Below are 11,837 nucleotides of genomic sequence, written 5' to 3'. Positions count from 1 at the left end.
AAATATTTAAAGATTTTTTAATACCCAACCATCATAAATGTAAATCATTTTTATATAAACTCAGCAGTATTCTCTAAATGAAGTAAAAGAAATGTAATATATATAATATATACGAGTGTACATATTTATTTCCATTAAACACAAAAAAAATGTATAGGGGAATTTTATCTGAAGTACGCATGGTTGATTATAATTGAAATTTATTTTTATATACAATAAAATGTTGCTTTCATCTTTAATTAGGAGTAAATTTGATACCTAAAATAAGAGCATTGAAAAACATCAATCAAAGATTTGAATTTCATACCAAAATCATTTCAAATGTGCATACATTTCTGTTAAATTGCCTTCATTAATGCTTTTATTTACATTAATCCTTAATGATAGGGACACCCAAAAATAAAAAAATGTAAGCAATAATATTCTTAAAATTCACACATCATTAAAAAGATATATAATGTGAACACTCAAAAAAATATATAAGGAATTCTAGTTTCAAAATTTACACAATTTTCCAAAGATATATAATATATATCTATAACTTATTATACTTATAGATATATATCACAGAAGTTAATCATATATATAATATATATCTATAGGGCTTAATAAGAATATACGATTTAGTTATTTAGTTCTAGTATTAAAAAAATTTACAAGAATTGTTATCTTTTTTATTTTAATTTTTATTATGTGGAGTCTTGAGACGTCTGTTGAATTGTCTTTTGAAATTTGGGTCTTTGTTTTTTTTTTATGAAAAAAATAGTTGTCTTGGATACCGTCAAATATCCACCATCAGTGATCTTAAGAAACATTTAACGATTTAATTGTTCGTTGATAATTTTTGAGTTGCAAATGTCAGATATACGTTTTATATACAATTTATAGGATAAATATAATTGTACTCTTAGCTATAAATCCATGCTATATATATGAGTGTACTCTCAGCTATAAATCCATAGTACATATTTGATCCTATTTAAGTTTACGTGACAGATTCTAAATTTTCTTTCCTATAATATTTATTTATATACAATATTTTTTGCTATGATTTTAATATGATTAACATTTTCCGTTGGTCATGCTTTTCTTGGAAACTAGCATCGCATATATAGTACCTCCTACAGTTGTAGTTGTTATGCTCCTCCATTGGAGCATAACTTAGTGTTCCATTATTTACGTAATCCCTTTTTGATAAAATAACATAAAATGCCATAAATTAACCTTAATTCAAGGGCATACACTTACGCACAAAAATAGATAGACCGAGAAACTTACTCCATGCTCGTATCTTCCATTTTCCCATTAAGTATTTTTCTAATAATAACATTGTACTTGAGGGTTGTTGCCATTTGATGTTGTCAGCTAATTTAATCTACTTAAAAACCAATATGAAATATATTAAATAAAGCCACATTAAATGCAACTGTGGGGAGCATCAAATTAAATAGAAAATTTATAGCTAAATTAAAGTAACTGAGCTGTAAAAATAATTTATATATGACTTACAATAATTACACGAATACCAAATAAATAACAAGAGCAAGTGGCGCATAAACACTTCGATTTATTGCTCAAAAAGGACATAATTAAAAAGGCGGTCACTATAATTATTAATACTCGTTGTAGTAATGGCGGTGTAAACTAGGAGGGTGAGAAGTATGAACAAAGTTAATTGAAAGTGTCTGCCAAAATAACAACTAAATTTATTATTGTTTACACGAAATTATAACTGAACTTGGTGGAGCTGCTCAGGGTTCTGATAAGACAATTTGCATATCTCTAGTAATTATCGCGTGGGAATTTAGCTACCGGAGATCTACTCGGGTGGCAAATAAAAGAACACCAATCATTCATTTGAGTATTGACAACCAGTCAATTAGCTTTATTTAGCGAATTATTCGATATTTTGGCTAAACAACGTCGAATGTGGTGCATGAGAAGTTATTCCGTATATAATTTATTTACTTGTTGAACGGAATTATATTTAATTTAAAATAAAAATGTTAATCAATCATCAATCATTGATTCCTGGTACATGCAGTTTCAAAAAAAATTATTTACGATTAATTAAATACAGGAATTATTTCCAAGACCACCGATAATGGGTATTTGGCAATATTCGAAACAGCTGTATGGTCAGCATAAAATTCAATTAATTAAAATAAAATAAAATTAATTTTTGTTGTTGTAGTTCACTACTGTTCGAAAAACCTCTTTACCAATCATCAATCGTCAATCCAAAACTTCGATAGACTGGGCACAATTAACTTTATATGGTATGTTATTAAAATCAGATGATTTACTATAGATAGCATCAAAATGGTTTCCAATTATATGAGAGTTCTAAGACTTTAATGTTTATTACAGCATTCATTTAATCATAATAATTGCTAACAGTAGAAATTTGAATTAATCATTTGATCAAATGGAACTGGTATATAGGATATAACCTTATAATATTTTTATTCAAAATATTCTTCTTCGCAACCTTCTTTGTGATCAATCTTGATGTCGTCACCTTTTATTAATTGCGACCAAATCTCGATTTGTATTTTATAAGCTTTTTCTACTGGATTGACTCGATTGGAATTGTGTATTAAGTAGGAAGTTTCCTTTTTAAATTTTTGGAAAACTGCGATGGTAGGAAAACTGCCTTCTTACATAGTATAATTGCAAAATATAGCGACCTTTTTGAAACTTGCACTTAAGATTGATTAACTGAAACATTTACCAAGAACCATTAACCTCAATAGAATGTTCAAGTAAAAACAAGAATGAATACATTTTTCCCAACCTAACATATTCTATAGTTGGTTAGGTTGCAGTGGACTAAAGCTCAATTAAGCACAAATAATGGTCCGTTTTGATACTCTGGATAAAACACTTCTTTTTACACCAAATATAAGGGACCACCTGAAAGATAAAACTTTAAAGAATATATCGAACAAACTGCGTTCCTTTGAAAAAGCGCGACATTCTTATACAAGTAAAAGACGACCAACCTACTAAGTCCGTAATTTTTGCTATAGCCCTAGGTTTTAAGTATGATAACTCTATGAACTGTGTAAGAAAAAATTACTCAAAGAATTTGAAGTTAAGTCGAGTTATATAGTAAATATATATATAGTGAGCTGTCAACATCGATACTGTGGAACTGAGTTGATATTGTTTTCATTGTAGCAGTTAACTGGTGCAAATTTTGTTTATCTTATGCTCTAACAAATATTTTCATCCCCCACACTTACAGTGTCCCAGACCCCAGATATTTTCGTTTTATTGCCATTTTAACCGTTGCAATAAGAATACCAATAACCGAAAAGTAAATATAGAAGAACAGCGTGCTTACATTAGCGAGTTTCTCTGCTTTATAGTTTGTCTGATATACCATAAATCCTGTGTCCACTACCACTGAATTGGACAGCAGTAAAAAATCAACAGTTGAGATAAGGGCGAGCCATTATCGAACACAAGAAGAGCAGCTGTGGTACCTAAAAGAGATCAACAGTGAGAGAAAAATGCTATATTCATTTTAGAAATCATAGGGCTCAGGAACTATTTGGTTGTATAGTGTATTGCAATTATCTCTACCTCAGACACTGAGAGACGTTAAGACTTGATATATTAAAAATATTCCACTGAGGACTATGTTTTTTTATATTCTATACTAGACTTCACTATCTTGTTCTAACCTAAATCAAGTTCTTTATTCTATGGCATAGTTTTTGATTATACACATACATATTTAAACACTTGCCACTTTGAGAAAACTTCAGTTTATAGTCTCTATGTATATTATGGATTTATATTAAAAATTCTAAATTGGAAAATTAATTGTAATAACTATTTTAAGTTGGTTTTTTTCCAAGTTTATTATTAACAAAATTTTGGATGCTAGACTTATTACTATTACTAGACTAGTAGCATGATTCCACGCTTGTAACATTTTGTTTTTTATTCGCATAGACTGATTCAGGTGATTTAACACAAAGTTTTTACCGTCTACAAAATTTTGTAAAGATCGAAATTAAAAATAATTGATAGACCTCAGATGTGGGAATATATTCCATACAAGCTGTTAAAGTAAGTTACATGGAATATACTGCCACATGTAACCGGCAGTATATGTATACGCGAGTTACTGAACTTTTATATAGTCTCACATTGTCTTGGTGGAACTCTACACCTTTTCTAATGACTAATTCCGGTCTTTTTTGTTTAAGCGCATCATTCAAGTCATCAAGTGATAATTGTATACTTCAGAATTGATCAGAATTGTATTGTTAGGTAAGCCTAAAACAGAAACCATATCTATGTTATCCCACCAAACAGATAGCATCATTTTTTATCGATGAATATCGGTATCCGAAGGGCTTTGACCCAATTCATCTTTGTTACTTCATATATGATATTTATATGTTACTGTGAGATTGCTCCAATGATAAACTTTTTAAGATCCTTCCCCTCCTTTGATATGAATACATGTAAGTAGTTCAAGATTGCTGAAAAAATAAAAGAACGTGATAATTAACTTTGCCCTTCCATTAGATTATGTGTGATTGTGATTTGAATAAATTTGCTATGATGTAGAAAATTAGCTCACCAATCTAATCCTTAAAGTTTTATTAATAAACACAACGCATATGTTAAACTAAAGCGCAATAAAAGGATATTTAAATTTGTTTTGTTTTTCAAATGCCAAGTAATACGTGCGCTTAGGTTAAGTCCTTGGTACAATCAGGAAAATATTTTAATTTGACTTTTATTTTCATTCAGCTCCTTGGCTACAAATAATCTTATTGGATTACTCGGTATGATAACAACGCTTTTGCTAAAGCTCTATTTGCCTGCTGAGGTCTTTGCGAGGTACACCCACTGGGATTGTGCTCTAAAAGTAGTATGGCGTTTCTTTGGATTGTATTCGGGCTGCATTGCTGCTGTCATGGCTATTGAGCGTTGGATGGCTTTAGCACGCCCTTTCATCTATCACAAGGTAAGGTGACCATAAACAAGCGTGGCACAAGTGTGAAAAATAGCCCAATTTGAAGTGATTTTTTTTTATAACTTGTAACCTACCAACTTTGTCACGTACCACTAACGTTAATTTTTTATTGGCTTAATTTGCAGCACATAACATATGAACTTGTACGCAAAACAATTCATTCACTGATACTCATTGCGATTGTTATCACGTTTTTGCCGTTCGTCGGTTTTGGCGCCTATATTGATGAAAGCAATCCGGCAAAGCCTGTATGTATGCGTTACCGTGATGCTCAGGGTTTCTGGAATAAATCATATGCTGTACTTTTTATGATTTTCGGTAAGTTTATAGCTGGGAATTGTTGACATTTGAAAGTAACTGTGGAGGTCTACCTCCTTCCTGGACATAAATTATTATACATCGTTTTTATGCTCAACTGTAAACAAGCGTAAAAAGTTATCTAAAATAACACATAAATTTTCATATAATTTTTTTAACATTTTGTTATAAAACTAAAGGTTTTATTCATTCTTTTATTTTCCTAATGCAGGAACCACGCTGTGCATCGTAATTGTTGCTTGTAATTTATTTGTTGCTCGAGTTTTATGTGTTATTGGACGTAGTCGTACCACCACACGTCACATGCACTACGACATGGTAAATCGTGAGAAAGGCAGTCGCATCGATGCCGAACCTAGCAGTGGTTCATCATTGTACCACCATAGTAATAGTGTCACCATGACGGCTGCCTCGTCCCCCGATGAGATTAAATTCGCTAAATTGATGGCCTTTCTGAGCATATCCTTTGTTATATGCTGGATGCCGCAAATGGTAAATTATAAAGCAAATACTTAATACCTCATAAAGTTTTACGAACGCAAATTTTTTCTTACTAAAATTATGTTTATATGGTACTGTTAAAATTTGCATATATTGTATGAGATTAGTTTTGGCAACATCATTTTTTAATAGCAGCCATGAAATTGTCATAACATCGTAGTAAACATGTTGTTTCGTTAATGCACTAGGCGAGGGCACTAGCTATATATGACATCCCTATCTAACTACTATCTAATAAAATAATTTGACAGAAATAAAAAAAATTTTGGCAACATAATAAATAATTTTAAAACTTCCAAATTTCATAAAAAATTAATTCACATAGATATAATCACCAACCATAATCGACAATGAAGTATTCTATGTGAAAACAACAAAAAAAATAAAATTACTGAGTAAAGTTGACAAAAGAGAGAAAAGATGGCCCTAGAAGAATTATAAATTTCATAAAAAATGATTTCATATAGAGACAATCTGTCACCATAATCGACAATGAAGCATTCTGTGTTGAGACAAAAAAAATAATGTAAAGTTCCTGAGTAACTTTTCCAAAGGAGAGAGAAGTCAGGCCTAAAAGAGATGTAAATGCTAACTGCGGCCATATGCTTTACTAGGGGAAATGGACACTAAGAAAAACTTAATTAAATATATTTAAAATACCAAAGAAGTTATAAAGGTGTTACGTACAATCTAATGCAAAGTATACCATAGTATACTGAATAGTATTTTCGGATTGAACCAAACGAATAACTTTTTCTTCAACGATCAGCTTATCTTTGAGGAAATGAAACAGAGTTTAAAAGATCTTATCAGAACTACAAAAATTAAAAACCAATTTTATTGAGGCATGTTCAAACACGAACGATTTAATGAGCCGCCTAATTTGATATCTCTAAAAATAATATAGTCTTTTATGTGTAAAGGAAGACAATAGTTATAAAATCAACATAAAATATTAATTTATCTCCAAATTCAAGATTATTGGATCAAACAAAAAAAATTGATAATCCGAATTTTCATGTCCAACTCCATCAATTCGTTTGAGTCCACCCAAACGAAATCAAGCTTTTTCTAAGAGTATGATACCCAAAACTGAAAAAACATTTTACAAGGATGGTAATAATATGTATGTAGTGGTGCTGTTACGGCATCATGCATTAAAAGTTACTACAACTGAACAAATAATTGATCCAATTTTCTACTGCCAACAATTAAAACTATTGTAACCAACGTTTAATAAAATGAAGTTTGGATTGATTGAGGTAAAATGTCATATGCCATAATGATAACACTATGGTGTGTTATGGTAACTCATCAAAAATTAAGATTTTAAGTAAGAAGTTTTGGTATATGTATCAGTATAGCTCTGATATTGCATTGTCTGGTTATAATTTGTTACAATTTCTGTGAAATTCTCTAGGTTTATTCAGTCTCTCTCTCAGATAGATACTCAGTAATCTCTCCTCAAAAAGAGATTCAACAATCTCTCACAAAATTGAAAAAAGAGTTTGAAGGCACATGATTAATATTTTTATTAAATAAAGAAACCAGGATTTCTACAAAAAAAAGAATCCATTATTCTTCTAGAAATAAAGGAATTTAGTGTTGCGTAGTGTGTTTTATACTGCATATTGTAAAGCAACAATAGTACTATATGAGTACTATATACATATATACATATATATGGGTACCTAAAATATATAGCAAAATTATGGTTAAACATATAAATGCAGGGTTGGCAGGAATATATAAAAATGGCTTTTTAATTGATTAATGTATATACATTTCCACATTTAATTATTTTTATGTTTTCTTTTTATTGAGAATAAGCATTATTACATATTTCATGTGGACTTAGGATATTATTACATACTTTCATGTGGACTTATTAACAATATTTCGGCAATAGTCTATAATCATCTTCACGATGCTATAATTTAAAATATATAATAATAATTATGATCTAAAGAAGACTAGAATTTAATGGACAAAAAGAGCGCAGTATTCAAAAGGCTGCTAAATAATCCAAAGATTATGAATTAAATAATAGAATAATGGTGAAATAATTTATTATAATCCATTATTTTATTGTTTAAACATTTTAAAGGGAACAAATCGAATTTATTCTGTGTACAAAAAAACCTCACAACGTTAATGTTATATATAATAAAATATATCGAATTATAAAAATCAATATCTCTAGTTAATATAAAATGGTAGAACGAATCAATTCATAATATATTACATTTATAAATATATATTTGAAAAGATCATAACATGAATAATTAATTCAAATTATTTTCTTATAGATTGCTATACCAATGGCTATATCGACAAATCCAGTACGCAAAACGCATCCATTCTTTATGTTAGCTGACTTTCTCATGGCTCTACATTTCACCTCAGACCCTTATATCTATGTCTTAAGCCGTACCAAGCACGGTTACCTTTTGGGTTGCATAAAACGTTGGCGCTGCAATCTGAAACGGTCACAAAGCGACCAAAGCCGCTTACGCACCACAATCGAACAAAATACCACAGACTGTGGTGTAAATTAAAACTATGTATATAAGCATTATATCTCATTTTACAATTGAATAATATTTTTAAATTAAATTAAATTTAAGTTTAGGTAATAATTGCATTTTCCAAACCAAAAATCTTAATATTATTAGGATCGAATGAAGTACTTAATACATTCAATTTGAAATCACAAAATTGTTATTTTTAGCATTTAATAAAACGAATATTTGTTCTCATAACATTTTTACATATAATTAATTTTAAGCATGTTAATAAGATCGAATATATATTATATATGTATGTATGTATAACTCTATCATTTATATTAAACATTGTATTATATATTAAAAACCAAATGTTACATTAAAAGAAAAATTATACCAAAAGAATAACTGAATTGTTGCTGTTTTCCATTTTGTTCCTAGACAATTTATATAATATTATGTACTCAAAGATAAGTACTCATTACCATAAGACATAGAAGAACTATATCAAAACGTATAGCAAGAGAACTGCTTAGGGTTTACATTTTACTTCTACGTCTAGGCTCCACGCCTTTACCATAAGAAGAACATTTACTGCAAAAACTGTTTAGGACTTACGTTTTATTTCTACGTCTAGCGTCCACGTCTTTACTATAAGACTTAGAAGAAAAACTATATCAAACAAAAATATTTGCTGCAAAAACTTTTTAGGGTGATAGCGACCCAATTTGGTTCACTATGGTTAACTATAACAAGTCAACCAGTGGGAATTTCGCGAATCAAACCTATCCTTTTAAATATTTATCGACCGCATTACAGTTGATACAATAGATTTTTTTTAATGAAACATTTTCACATAAACTTTGAATAAGTTTTCAAAAACTCTCTCCTTCAATGAGTTTCTGTAAAAGCCCCTAAAGGCATTCCATTGAGTTAAATTTATAATAAATTTATATAAAAATATTAGAATCCAGTGAATAACCCATTATATTGTTAGACGAGATTAACAATTTCCTAAAGTTCAATGTATCTAGAACATACCTAATCTGAAATCCGTAGCTTAATAAATTGGAGCCTTACTTTTTGAAATAATAATGCTTGATTAATTTTTAAATTATTACAATCAAGAATCGAATAATTAATTCGTAACAAACATTAGTAAATGTGGCTATTAGATGATATAACTTACATAAAATATTTGTTTAATATCATATATAACAGATTGAAGTATAAACCTTGAAATAGAGCTTGAAGTAAGAACCTTGACATACAGAGCTTAAAATAAAGAGCTTGATGTAGGGAGCTTAAAATAGAGACCTTGAAGTAGAAAGGTTGAAGCAAAGAGCTCGAAGCAAATACCTTAAAGTAGAGAGCTTGATGTAGAAAGCTTGAAGCAGAGACCTTAAAGTAGAAACCATGAAGCAGAGAGCTTAAAGTAAAAAGTCAGATAGATATATTGAGGTCAAATATATACAGACCGAAACAAAAAAGATGAAATTTGAACTTTTGTAGAGAAGAAAAATGACAACTCCCTCTCATCAAACACGAATTAGTTAATGTCACAGACAAACACTAAAAAAAATTGTACAATATTTCAATAAATAATTCAAACACTAAATTACTGTTTAATTTATAATTTATCACAATTAAAATTTGTAAATTTATTTGTGTTATAAAAAATCAATAATATCTGCATAATTAAAATTAATAAATAAATGTGGCTGTTAGATGATATAACAGCTTAAAAAATAAATAAATTTAGTCGGTGTCGGGACAAATCTATTACAGTAAAATATATGTAAACACAAACCTCCTCAACAAGTGAGGGAGTGGACTACAATGACAAATTTCTACCATACTCTTACAAGCTTTTCGAAAGAGTTGACTTTGGAATATTTTCGAAAAATCTAAGAATCTATCTAAGAATTATCTGTCTATCTATTTGATGGCAGCAGTACCTTTCAAACAGAGGTTTTACCAATCGACAAAGTAACTACATATTTATTTATTTATTTCACCATACATATGGTAACTTAAACCAGGATAAATATATACACGAGTAGCTAGACTAACAAATCAGTATACTCAAAGGTTGTTTAGTATTGCCTGGCAGCTCTAAATAAAATTAGTACCATTTTTAGAGTTCCGGGAGCAATGCTATTAAAGAAATCTGTAGAGCTGACGAGCTAGACAAACAGGGTATTAACAAAAATATAGGAATACCTGTCGCCAACTGCAAATTGTTGTTAAAGGTTATGGTTGTTCATATAAGATCATAAGTTACCAGACCACTTTCCAAAACTACTAGGTGGCATATGGAAATCTAACACGAAAATTAAAAAGGAAAACCATGAGAGATGGTCTTTGATATTAATTATCATTCATATTAGTCAATTATACAAAACAAATAAACAAAACAAAATACTTATGTAGTTAAATAATTTACTCTAAAATATGAATTAAAATTAATAATTTGTTTAATTAAAGGTTTTTTTGAAAACTTAAAATATTAAAAATATGTATGTTAAGTCGTTTACTTTTAATTTATAAACGATGACTAAACTCACTAAAGTATAAATTTATATTAAATAAATTAAAAATAAACAAATTATGAATAAAACAAGTTTTTAAGAAATTTATTAAGACTTGTCAATATGCAGTAAAGGGCAGACGTCACGTGACAAAAATTTTGATAAAGCCGAATAACGGACCTACGCAAGATATAGTCTTGTTTGTATCAATCTTGACATAAGGCCACCGAAACACATCATAACTTTTACTTAAAAAGTATAAATACATAGTTTTTGAGAATTTGAGTGACAAATCTCATTACTGAATGAAGTTCAACTGCACGGAACATAGACTCGAGTACAATAAAAATATTTTATGACCAAATAAAATGATCAAGGGTTCTGATTATAAGAATATTATTACATTCACAGAAGTGGTTTCAGTAGCTCACTCATAAAATAATCATGTGTTGCGATGATCTAACCTCAAGATTAATTGAAACAAGACTACATATCTTGTCGGCAATTCTTAAAATTTTTCACAATTGACGTCAATATCCATTCTCTGGACAATTATACATATCTTAATAACTTTTTATTAACAATTTATTTTTAATTTATTTTATATAAATATAAAATTAATTAAAAATAATTTTGTTTTTTTAATTAAAAATAAAAAAAATTTTAAATATACAAGAGATTAATAAGTTTTTAAAAAAAATTAATAAATAAAAGATATAAACTTCTCCGTCTAAATAACAAAATGATTAATATATAATAAAAATTAATAATTAAAATCAACATAAATTATTAATAATTTAATGATTTAATATCGAAACATCTCAACTAATTATTAAATATATATTACGGTTACAGTACTAATATAAACACTTTTTATAATTTTTATAATTTTTTTTATAATTTGGAACGTTTAGTAAAAACCTTTCAAAATATTTTATTACGTTTAGAGCCTTATCTGTGGTCTTAATATGCCACTCT

At 28.8% G+C, this 11,837-nt stretch overlaps 1 protein-coding gene across 1 annotated transcript; it reads left to right on the top strand.

Annotated features, from left to right (window-relative positions):
* The first annotated feature begins 4,622 nt into the window (after positions 1-4,622).
* LOC119683680 (prostaglandin D2 receptor-like) lies at positions 4,623-8,474 on the top strand. Its single transcript, XM_038097483.1, has 4 exons — positions 4,623-4,993; positions 5,128-5,320; positions 5,532-5,812; positions 8,131-8,474. Exons 1-4 carry the CDS (start codon positions 4,814-4,816, stop codon positions 8,377-8,379), a joined length of 903 nt encoding a protein of 300 aa, XP_037953411.1. The 5' UTR covers positions 4,623-4,813; the 3' UTR covers positions 8,380-8,474.
* The last annotated feature ends 3,363 nt before the right edge of the window (positions 8,475-11,837 follow it).

This window comes from Teleopsis dalmanni, chromosome 1, assembly GCF_002237135.1.
Source record: "Teleopsis dalmanni isolate 2A chromosome 1, ASM223713v2, whole genome shotgun sequence".
NCBI classification, from domain to species: domain Eukaryota; kingdom Metazoa; phylum Arthropoda; class Insecta; order Diptera; family Diopsidae; genus Teleopsis; species Teleopsis dalmanni.
Note: the sequence above shows the minus strand (reverse complement) of the source record. Positions and strands in the feature narration are given on the sequence as shown.

Coding starts and splice junctions, on each gene's coding strand:
- LOC119683680 (XM_038097483.1), top strand. CDS start 4,814: ATGATAACAACGCTTTTGCTAAAGCTCTATTTGCCTGCTGAGGTCTTT. Junction 4,994..5,127: donor GCCCTTTCATCTATCACAAG/GTAAGGTGACCA, acceptor CTTAATTTGCAG/CACATAACATATGAACTTGT. Junction 5,813..8,130: donor TATGCTGGATGCCGCAAATG/GTAAATTATAAA, acceptor ATTTTCTTATAG/ATTGCTATACCAATGGCTAT.